Here is an 11,345-nt window from a genome sequence, read left to right as displayed (position 1 = left end):
TTAATTTTTTTGTAAAATGTGATTTTTTATTATACACTTTAAATAGAACCAAAAAAATATGTAAAAAAATGATAAATAATAAGAGATCATGCTTACAAAAAAATTTAAAAAAATTAAGAGAATTCATTTCTATAAATTGTGAGGTTGTTAAACATGTAAATGAATTTAAAAAAAAACATGAATAATTGCACACTACGGAATTAATTTCACATAGTAATCCATATAACTAGCTTTCATAAAGTTTAAAGCTTTATAATTATGGAAATGTTGGTTTATCTAATAATTAATGTCAAGAAGTTATTAATTCAAAATTTTATTGGCAACATAAAGGTGCCAATTCATTTAATTTTTTTTATATAATGATTTTAATAAATCTTAATTATGTGTTTGGTTTTGAATTAAGATATTAGTTTTTGTACATTGTTTGTCTATAAGATTTTTATATAGTCGTATCAAATAATTCTATTTGTAACACTTAAAAAAGAAATAAGAATTAAGTCTAACACATTTTGATATAATTTTTTTAAACGAAAAAATGATGAAGAGATGAGAGAGCGAGTAGGCGATACGCGCGAACGTCTGATTTGAGCGGTTGATGCCTCTTCTTGTTTGTTTCTTTCTTACTTAGAACTTAGAAGTTAGAAGTAACTAGATTACACAAGAGACATGGATAGATAGATGAGTTTCAGTTTCAACCAACTCTTTGTGGCTGTGATGAAAGTGAAAAGTTGAAACAAAACCCAGAGAGAGAGAGAGAGAGAGAGAGAGAGAGAGAGAGATGGAGACTTTACCTCCCGAAATCTGTCTCAAGGTATTCTGTTTTCTGGATCACCAACATCTTGCTCTTGCTCAATTAGGTCAGTTACTCACTCATTCATTACCCTCTTCTTCCTCTTCGATTTTACATCCTTTTCTCTTTCAATTTTTTTCTTGAAATTAACGTCTGAAATTCACAATGGAATAGGATGGATCTGAATTTGGTTTTGTTCGTTTCTGTGCATTGTTTGCCTTGGATTATCTATTCCGCTTTTCTATGGTATTGGAATTGGAATTGAATCAGATAGGAAAGTTGCTTGGAAATTAAAAGTGAATATGAATATGCCATTGACTTTTACTCTGCCTTTCTCTTAACCGTAGAATTAATACCATTTTATTATCAGTGAAAGAAAAATCGTTTACGATGTATGTTTGGATCTCGCTAATTGGAATTGAATATTCTGGCTTCTGATATTAACTGTTAATGCAAAACAGCAACATGATTTGGTTGTAGTGTGGTTTTCATAATTTGGGAAGTAAAATATAACTGCTGGAATGTTGCAATTTGTTCCCGCAGTGTGCAGGAAGTGGAAGTTCATCGCCTCCGACAACGATCTATGGTCTAATCTTTTTAAGGAAAGATGGGGAGGAAATCATGCTGCTTTCTATGCTCCAATCGGTTCAAAATCTTGGAAGGATGTATATGAGGTTCAAGACCGCTGCGATCGAGTTGGAGTGTAAGTGGTTTAATCAAACTCGTACAACTTAGGTAAACTTGAATCATAATGCTCAATTTGTAAACCCGAAAGTCGTAAGAGATCACAGAGTTAATTCGTGAGTTTGATACTGCAGTACTAAAATGAATTTGGAAAATTATTGAAGTCTTATGCAAAGGGAGTGATTTCTTTCTGTTTTTTTTTTCTCCCCATAAAATTAGGGGTTTGAAGATTATTAGAGAAGGTAGCGACTACTATCTTGTTCACCAAGGTGAGATCCAGCGACATCTGGGTTCAAGAAAGAATCAAGAACATGTTAATGGACGCAGCAGCCACACTTTTTGTTCAGAAAATGACTTCATTGGAGAAGGTTCTCTGATTCAAGAGAGATCTCGCCGCGGAATTCTGGACAAGATCCTATTCTTCATTGGGGATTTGGAAGTTGCTTCTGCTGGTGCAAAACGCAGGCGTCCACTCTGAATATCTTCATTGCAATATTCAATTTCACTGTAAAACTATTCTATATGTAACCATTAATTTTATGTATATATATTTATGCACTTATTATTTGTACGATAAAAAATGTATTCAGTTCTTGTGAAGCATTTTAATTTGTAGCTTTTTCAGATAATAAGCACACTAATGATAAATGATAGCTAATGCTACTATACATGCGCAGAACATTATAGTATTGTATAATTTTATTAGTTAGTTTAAATTGCCATCTCCTTAAAAAGCCATTTCTTGTAATATTGGTATCATTAAGTATTTGACGATATCTATATACCTTTTTCGTATAATTTTGTATTATTGTACTCGTCTAAATTTAGAGGAATGCTAGGAGTCATCAATATTTATTATTTTTTGCTATTATCTAGTTATCAATTCAATTTCTTTAGTCTAATAATCTAACATCATATTTTATTCCTATATTTTTAAATATTAATAATTAACTGTTAATAAAAAAATAAATTCTGATGGTCTTTCTAACATTCTTCAATTTATAAATGACAATTACCAAACTTCCCTTAAGCTTAAGCTTATATTATACTATCTATTAAATGATATACCATGTATCCCCCCACTATATTGGAATGTATGATAGAAGTTAGAAACCTCTAGTTAACGGTTTTTTTTTTTTCTTTGGTAGGGATTAGTTGATTAGTTAGTTGGAACTTTGAAGAGAATAGAAGCCTGGATCAAAACAATAATAAAGGGTATACAACCATCGGAAGAACTTAGAACTTCTTGTGGCAAAGTGTCCACCTCAAAAAGGTTTCAAAGCTACCAAGAACCATCGCTCAGGGCTAACACTACATCCAGTCATTAATGCACCTTCGGATGATAACATGCATCCTTTCACACTCATGTTCAATACCACAACCAACTTCCTTCCTTCACCGCACAAACCATTTTTCATCAACGAATAGTGGCTTACTGTTAATGGTTAATCTTGGCCTATTACTGGGAGAAAACGCATTGGAACTTTAAACAGCAAGTTTCATCGAATCAACAATAAAATATTACGTATTAAGTGAACAAATTCCACTATCATATAAGTACTTGGCGAAGTAAAGGCTATATAAAGGAAACATCAATTGAATGGAGTGCAATTTTTCATTACAAAAGCAGAGAGAGAGAGAGAGAGAGAGAAATAGTATGGCACATTAGGTAACATATACTATTCCCAACGGGACAAAGTGTGGATCCCGCCCTCAAAAGAATAACATGAGAACTACCAAAACGGAGATTTCTCCTCCAAGTAATATTAATAGTCAATAGGAATCTAATGCACTACGGTATGGATACCAAAAACACTTAAAAAAACAAAAAGAAAAGAAGAAATAGCTCCACTAATCTTTTTTCTGCTTGAATTCCCTTTTTGCCTTGGTTGGTGGACAACAGGTTTATCTTCACACTTAGATCGCATCTTTATGCCAATTAGACAGAAAACTGCCTTATGTAAGTAAATGTTGAAGCAACCGCGTTCAGTGCCTCCACAGAAAACTTAAGATAACACCAGTTAGATGTTCAATGGCTCTGATTCAGTGTCCCTTTCCTTCATTTGCCATTCTCCTGCTTCTGTTTCAAACACAAATCCCATCCCCAAGTTAGAAAGCTTTTCTTCCACCAAAAGAGAAAGGGCTATGGATAAAATCATTTCAAGGTTAAAATAAAGTTGCCAAAGGGTGGGTATCTTAGTGTGAGGATCTTACTTGGCTTTTCTGCAATGACCATCAGTCGCCTTTGTAAGATACAGGCAACCATCAGGAAAATTGAGCACATGCCAAACATCACAGTGATAGGGAATGCATCAACCTGCACAGACAAAATACACAATAGTCAAATTACCTTGAACCAAAGGTTTTGAATATATATAAGAAAGTGGCAAAATTAGCAACTTACGTTGTACAGCACAACACACACAAAAATGTTCAGAGGGATGCGGAAGAAGTTCATGATTGTGCTCCTAGCCTCCTCCGGAATGTATTGAGATCTCATCTTCATAATAGATGGCCAGAATATGCCAACACAACTCTCGAAAGTACAGAAGCCAAGAAGCTGAATGGAACCAGCAAATGAGATGCCTCCACCTTTCTCCTTTGTAGGAGACACAACGAACTGTTCCCAACAAACCAGTCAATTTATAGCAGAATAGTATGCAATGCAAATAACAATACTAAATAGAGCAGAGAAGACTAGCATACAGTGGTCAAAATGGGAAGTATTAGAGAAGCAGCAGAAACTGCAAAAACAATCTGCATGTAGCCCTCTACTCGGAGTGATGCGCGAGCCATCAACCTAGATGCCAGTGAGCTTCCCAACATTGAAGATAACATGAATGTTGCAAAAATAAAACCATGTGGAATTTCTTCATCATTTGGGCTCAATGCAGGAGTCCATAGGAACACAAAGGTATACATTGAACCTTCAAAGAGAGATTGTATGGCACCCAACAAGGCAATTTTTTCATCTGAAACACACAATATATATTAATAGATGAACATGGGAAACTAGCAAGAGATGAACAAAGTACAATGATAACAGCATAAAAAGTAGAACCAGATAAAACATCTGCTTGCATAATTATTGAGGTATGTTTAATAACAACTGCCTTACGGTTACAGAGAAGTTAGTATTTCTCTTCTAGATTTGCATAGTAAATATAGATTCCGTGTTAGTTAGGACCAGCTTCTAACTGCATGTTAAACACCAGGGACAAGACACAACTCTGATACCAAATATTCCAAGCAACTGCCTCGTGTTTAACAGCAGAGTTGGCTCCTATGGTTAATCATTTACACACTTCACTGCTAGGATGTGATCAAATGCAATGCAACCATTGCAGTACTATAGTGGACAGTGTAATGTGCAGTTTCAAATTTCAAGCATTTACATGGAACTACTGTATAAACATACCAAGAAAAAAATTATCAAAAATTAAGAATCTACCTGATGCAATGGCCACAGCAGCACCCCTGAATTGGGTAAGCAAGTCCTTGTTCTCAGAAGGATCCCCAAAATTTTCAGTCCACGTAGATAAGATGATGGCCATACCAATTGCAAGAAAACATGAAGCAGCATCAAAGGGAGCGACAGGTCCAAGAGACAACGTATCAACAAGAACATTTCCAAACAGCCCAGAGACAATAGCAACAAGACCGTTTCCAAGAAATATAGCTTTTGAAAACGTCAATGATAGCCACTGTTGATCAAAGCCCCTCTGAAAGATAATATTAACAAAAAGCTGAATTGAGGCTCACAAATGCAAGATGTTTACATGCATCATGGATATACTATAATAATTGAGAACATTGCAGAAATGGTTTATCAGCCACATATTTTGATTGTAAATATGTATTGATAAATATACAAAAAACTATATCAATCCAATTTGGTGTGCCAGCCAAAACAATCAAATCAAAATTGTTATTTTGCGGATATAAAACCCACTCATGTGCAATGCATTATTCAAATCATATACAGCCTCCACATACAAATTATATTTTCATATCTGCTGCATTCAGATTACAAGGAACTATTTGTGAGTCAAAATTATCTGGAGGAAAAATATTATCAAAGAAGCACCCGGCAACCGTTAAAAACATTTATTCCTCACCTTGTTGTGCTCAGCAACAAGCCACGATTCAAATGCTGAAAACAGAAGTGAAGTGGCAATACCTCCCAAAACACGGCCCAACATGAGTACTTTGTATTGTGGAGAATGCTTGGTGATGCAACTCAGGATGTAGGTTATGCAATAGGTCACACAGGCCCTCTTACGCCCCCTGATTTTCGAGTAAGAAGCATGAGATACCCCGAAAAAGTGCTATGACATTTCCACAAGAAGATGCACTCGGGATAAAAGAAAAAAACTCACTGTTTGTCAGCTAGAGATCCCACAATTGTTCCAAAGAGCATGGAAGACCCAAAACCAGCAATGAAAAGCTGTCCTATCTCTCCTTTCCCGTAGCCATATGTACTGTAAAGGTAGTACACATATGGACCTTGCAACCAATCTCCAGCTGTAACCATACAAACAGCAACCTGTTAGATTACCAAAAACACTTACAATGGTAACTCGGGTACTTGAAGAATTTCAATTTAAGCATCCCCCTCATCCCTCACCAAACATTACTATAGTTTGATTTATCTATCCATAAATAGAGTGGCAAAACTTAACAATCTTGGTAAAAGAAAAAATAATTAAGCACAGTGTATAAGCGAATTGTAGTATCTACAATTCCACATCTTTTTCAGTTTTCACATAAAAAAAAAAGAAAAAAAAAGAAGTAGAATTAAAACATAAATACAAATCACAGTTGCCACAATCACGAGATACATCACTACTATCAGCAGGAACCAAACTCGCTCAGATATAATTAAGATCCGTCTCAGAGAAATGTTTGATTCCCCCCTTACAATTTCACAATGAAATTGACGGTAAGTCGAGTAGCAAAAACACAATTGCTTTGTAAAGATCTATAAAATAATAATAATTAATATTCTGCCATCGTGAAAGAAAACAAAAAGGAAATAAATAAATAATTAAATATGAGACACTGGATAAGCATTAGTTATTTATTTTCCTAGAACAATTAAATGCCGAAGAAAACACTACCTAACTCACTCATTCTCTTTCTCTTCCTGTCCCCGTTCGATCGAATTTCAATTTCAATTTCAGGAACGAAACTAAGAATCCAGACAGTGTTGCGGAAAAAGCACGTCCAGATCAAAAGTGAATACGAAAACCTCAAGACAGATCAAGGAAGGAAAATGACAGGACGTACAGATCGAGAAGGAGAAATGGCGCAATGGCGCGAGATCCCTCTCGATCTGAGAGAAGAAGGAAGAGAGAACGCAGATCTAAGGTAAAAGCGTACCCATCATGAGGGAATAGACGATAAGGTAATTGTTTTTGAAGGAATTGAAGGCGGAAGATGTGTTGATTCTGTCCTTGTTGCTCTTGCTCAGCTCCAGTGCCGCCACCACCGCGGCCAATACACCAAAGACCATGTAGTAGAACACCTCCATTTTCGAACAAGAAGAAAGAGGAACAAAGGAATGAGAATGAGAACACGCCCAGGGGAAGCAGTAAGCAGAGTACGGACGATTTTCTTTCTTGTTCTGTGAGAGTTGAGAGAGAGAGAGAGAGAGAGAGAGAAACAATGGGAGGTGAGACTATATATATATACTTATAATAGTGTTTCTGCCTCAGTGAGGGAGCTATGATCCTGTGTTACGCTGCTGCTATACTAATCCTGCTACTCCCTCGCCCTCGCACCATGCCCTTGTACGTTACTAATATTTATTTATTCAATTAAAATATTGCCATATTTAATTAATCTCAGGTTGATTTACTTGTTAATAAAACTAATAAAGTAGTATTCAATTATTAATGTTATGTTTTATTCATTCTTTGACTCCGAGTGTGGCAAATGGCAAATAAATATGAGTCTTTTTAATTTGGGTTTAATTTTGATATACCGACATTATAAAATTTATATAATTATGTATTTATATTTATTTTTAAATAATTATTTACATAATTAATATAAAAAATAATTATTTTTATTAATTTAATATTATATAATTAAATATACATATAAAATTATTTTATACTAATAATATATTAAAATTAAATTCTTTCAATTTTATTCCTCTCTTATATTTGTTCTCCATTATAATAGTCAAGTTTCACTCACGGTTCATGATATCTATTTAAAAAATAAAATAAAACAAATGCATATTAACTCTCGATATATAATACAATTTATGTTTCTATTGAGCGATGTGGATTATATTAATGTAAAATAGTTTTGCATGATGAGTCAATTAAGTATTTTTTATAAATAGCATTGGCTGTAATATAAAATTTTGTTCTAAATCTTAACTAATTATATTGTATTTGTAGACATCATGTTCATAGTTTAGTTATTAAATATATAAAGTTATAATAAATATAATATTAGTCAATATAATAAATATTTTACTCTTTAACCTAGAAATTTTTAAATTTAAATGTTATAAATCATAAATATATTTTGAGTTAAACTTTAAAGTAATATCTAAAATTACATTTGAGTCTTATAGTAGTCTCTAAACTTAAAAGTTATCCCATATTCATCCCTAAAACTGCACTTCGAGACTTAAACTAGTCCTTCCGGCACGTTCCGTCCATCTGACGCTACCGAAAAGTTGAGTTGGCCTTCTTCGTAACACGTTGGCAAAGAAACAACTAGCTGATGTGGCAGAGAAACTTTTCTAATTCAATTTGATCCATCAATTCAAGTTAAAAACCCTAATCCCCAATTTTAAAGAACCATCTCCACAGTGCTTACACTCTTCTCTTCTCTTCGGTTCTCTTTTCTTGTCTTCTCCATCTTCAAAGTCAGACATTTTTACCCTTTTTTTCGCTGATAATCTAATGTCATTTAGAGAACTACAAACAAGCAACTGCCAATTAGCTTGGTATTACTTGTTATATGTAAATCCATGAGTAGGCTTGCTTATTATATAGTCTTTGGCATTATGTGATTTTGTTCTTATCAGATGTTAACTAAATATACTGATCCTGTATTTCACTTTTGGTGCAGTATTAAATTAATTTTCTTGTTCAGCCACCTTATGAGGAGCTGATTTTGCAAGTTGCTGATTTACAAATTTTTGTTTTAAGTTTACCAAGCATGGATTTTATCAGACTGTCCATACCCAGAGTGTTTCTTTTATGTTATGAAGGAAGGGAATTCAAGCAAACGTAGAGCAAGTATACTGAAATTTTTTCGGAAACTTCCATCTTAGGATGATGATGGTCAGGTGCTCCCTATCAGTGGCTTGTGAAACACGACAATGGCACATCCAAATGACCCTGAATTCATAGAGCTAGGAATTTTTGAATGCATGGCTGCTCTAATATGGAAGGGACTGAAGAATTGGTGCTGGCTTTCTTACGACCAAAATATTTACATTCCTTATTATGCAGCTCATATACTTGGTTCCTACATAATGAATATGGAAGAATTTGCTGAAACTTGAAAGTGATGTGCATGCTGAGGTCATTCCTGCTCTGGTTGAGTTTTTAAGAAGTAGATTAACTTGGATTGAGCAGAGAGTAGCAGTATGAACTTTAGGACATTTAGCTACACATGCCAGCATTTTTTTTACTGTAGAAAATCATGGTGAAATTTTTGAGCTCTCTATTCAGTTAGCAATAAGTTCCTGAAAATAGTTTATTCGCACTTTTATCAATATGTTGATAGAAGGCTTAAGTTATCACTGTGATTTGCTTACACGTGACATGAGTGGTGTTGAAATGGAGTCCAGGAAGGCTGAGAAATGGGCTAGTCAGTTGCAATATTGATAGGAGACCTATTGCTATTTGTCCTAATATTATTGAAGCTTTGTGTAATATTGCACAGTCTTCGGATGATTGGCAGTATATGGCAGTTGATTGTCTTCTATGACTTCTTCAAGATCCCAATACATGCCACAAGGTAAAAATTTTCAGTGTAGCATTGGCAGGTGCCTGGTCCTTGTCAAGTTGTCAGGACACCAATAAATTTATAAGCCAAATGCATAATCACAATAATCTTTGTCTACTAGATTTTTTTTTACACAACTTCTCCTTATATGCCTGATGCTTTTATTTATTCAAGCATCAGTTATCTGTTTATATAATTTGAGTATTAGAAGTGGATTTTCATGTTGGACTTAAAAGTTTTCCGTGTATTATGTAGGTGATTGATAAAGTGATTCCTACATTAGTTGACCTTGCCAAAATTACAACTCTTGGTGATTACAAAAAATTTGGTGATTCCATTCTTGGTGTTCTTCAGGACTACATCCAGTCATAGAGATCAGAAAGAAGCTCAATTAGTGGTCGCACTAGTGAACAAATTGAGGACCTATTAAATTCAAAGCAAAGGTTAAAATGGGAAAAGAATATGCCTAAGGAAGATCTACATATTAAGCAGGCTGTAGTTCTGGAGGTCAAGCTTGAAGAAAATTCTCTGTTCTCATCTGAAAATATTTATAGAGCTACATCAAAATACTCAGAAGCATTGTCATTATGTCCAATGAGATCCAAGAAGGAGAGAGTTGTTCTACATAGTAATTGAGGTCAATGCCATCTTTTACTACAGTAACATTTGGCTACCATCAGTGATGCTATTCGTGCACTATGCATTTATAAACCTCTCAACCGTCATGTCAACCGTCATGCCAAAAGCCTTTGGAGAAGAGCACAAGCTTATGACATGCTTGGGTTAGCAAAAAAGAGTTTATTGGATGCCTTTCTATTTATTAATGAATGCTCACAATCAAATGATCCTGATCTCTCACAAAGACAAAATAAAGTTTCAGATTATGATGAGCGATTAGTCAAGAAACAGATGCGTGCTGTTTGGTTATTTCGAGAGGCGACTATTAAGCATGGGGGTGTCCATCGTGGGTTGTTCGAGCTCTCAGCTGCGTTGGTCGCGCTGGCCATAATCGTCTACCTTTGAAGTTGGAGAAGACAAGAGAAGAAAAGTGAAGAGAAGAAAAGAGTGTGAGCACTATGGAGATGATTCTTTAAAATTGGGGATTAGGATTTTTAACCTGAATTGAGGGACCAAATTGAGTCAGAAAAATTTATTCTAGCACGTTAGCTAGCCGTTTCTTTGCCAACATGTTACGAAGAAGGCCAACTCAACTTTTCGGTAGCGTCAGATGGACAAATGTACTGGAAGGACGACTCTAAGTCCCAGAATGCAATTTCAAAGAAGAATATGGGTAATTTTTAAGTTTAGGAACTACTATGAAGTTCGAATTCAATTTCAGAGACCACTTTAAAATTTAACTCATATATTTTTTATTTATATATAATATAGAGAGTATTAAAAAAAATATATGCCAAACTCTTCTCCAATTTTATTATATATAGTAGATAAAATAAAATAAAATAATTTAATTAACTGAATATATAAATTATTTTTCATTATCAATATATTACTGTTGTAACACTATGACAAATCATGTTAGCTTTTGTAAAATTACATTTTATTAAAACCAATGTCATGATATCAAACTATTAGTTATAACAAAATTCAATATTCTAGATGAATATCTTTCTTTAAAAAAAATTAATTACGGGCTAGTAATAGTATTTTTTTTTGTCTAAAAAAGAAAAAAAAAAAGAAAAATCAAAACAGAAGAGAAACGAGCTTAAGGGAGAGAAGGGATGTCGAGAATTGTTGCTACTTAGCTAGATATTTCAAGTAAGATTGAAAGTGAGTCGAATCAAGTTGACGTAGACTAAACTTAAATTCGACTCATGAAAATTAAGTTAAATTCACAGTTCGACTTATTAATTATTGAGTATATTTCGTAAGT

At 34.1% G+C, this 11,345-nt stretch overlaps 2 protein-coding genes and 1 pseudogene across 2 annotated transcripts; 2 read left to right on the top strand and 1 right to left on the bottom strand.

Moving 5' to 3' along the window:
- Positions 1–611: 611 nt before the first annotated feature.
- Positions 612–2,063, top strand: LOC130945069 (uncharacterized). Its single transcript, XM_057873729.1, has 3 exons — positions 612–857; positions 1,334–1,493; positions 1,694–2,063. The coding sequence occupies exons 1-3, from the start codon at positions 779–781 to the stop codon at positions 1,950–1,952; spliced, it is 498 nt and encodes a 165-aa protein (XP_057729712.1). The 5' UTR covers positions 612–778; the 3' UTR covers positions 1,953–2,063.
- Positions 2,064–3,051: 988 nt separating this feature from the next.
- On the bottom strand, positions 3,052–7,135 carry LOC130944700 (uncharacterized). Its single transcript, XM_057873164.1, has 8 exons — positions 6,857–7,135; positions 5,854–5,998; positions 5,593–5,761; positions 4,926–5,196; positions 4,181–4,446; positions 3,879–4,094; positions 3,689–3,791; positions 3,052–3,554 (listed from the first exon to the last, which is right to left on the bottom strand). The coding sequence occupies exons 1-8, from the start codon at positions 7,005–7,007 to the stop codon at positions 3,496–3,498; spliced, it is 1,380 nt and encodes a 459-aa protein (XP_057729147.1). The 5' UTR covers positions 7,008–7,135; the 3' UTR covers positions 3,052–3,495.
- Positions 7,136–7,141: 6 nt separating this feature from the next.
- On the top strand, positions 7,142–10,477 carry LOC130945329 (uncharacterized; annotated as a pseudogene).
- Positions 10,478–11,345: the final 868 nt, after the last annotated feature.

Source organism: Arachis stenosperma, chromosome 8 (genome assembly GCF_014773155.1).
Source record: "Arachis stenosperma cultivar V10309 chromosome 8, arast.V10309.gnm1.PFL2, whole genome shotgun sequence".
NCBI lineage: Eukaryota > Viridiplantae > Streptophyta > Magnoliopsida > Fabales > Fabaceae > Arachis > Arachis stenosperma.
This window is presented reverse-complemented; position numbering and strand designations above follow the sequence as displayed.

Bases quoted from the DNA above. Each gene is read 5' to 3' on its own strand.
- LOC130944700 (XM_057873164.1), bottom strand. From the start codon at position 7,007: ATGGAGGTGTTCTACTACATGGTCTTTGGTGTATTGGCCGCGGTGGTG. The intron at 5,999-6,856 runs GTACGCTTTTAC...GTATGGTTACAG, and splicing joins CGTCTATTCCCTCATGATGG to CTGGAGATTGGTTGCAAGGT. The intron at 3,555-3,688 runs GTAAGATCCTCA...TGTTTGAAACAG, and splicing joins GGTCATTGCAGAAAAGCCAA to AAGCAGGAGAATGGCAAATG.
- LOC130945069 (XM_057873729.1), top strand. From the start codon at position 779: ATGGAGACTTTACCTCCCGAAATCTGTCTCAAGGTATTCTGTTTTCTG. The intron at 858-1,333 runs GTCAGTTACTCA...TTGTTCCCGCAG, and splicing joins TCTTGCTCTTGCTCAATTAG to TGTGCAGGAAGTGGAAGTTC. The intron at 1,494-1,693 runs GTAAGTGGTTTA...CCATAAAATTAG, and splicing joins CGCTGCGATCGAGTTGGAGT to GGGTTTGAAGATTATTAGAG.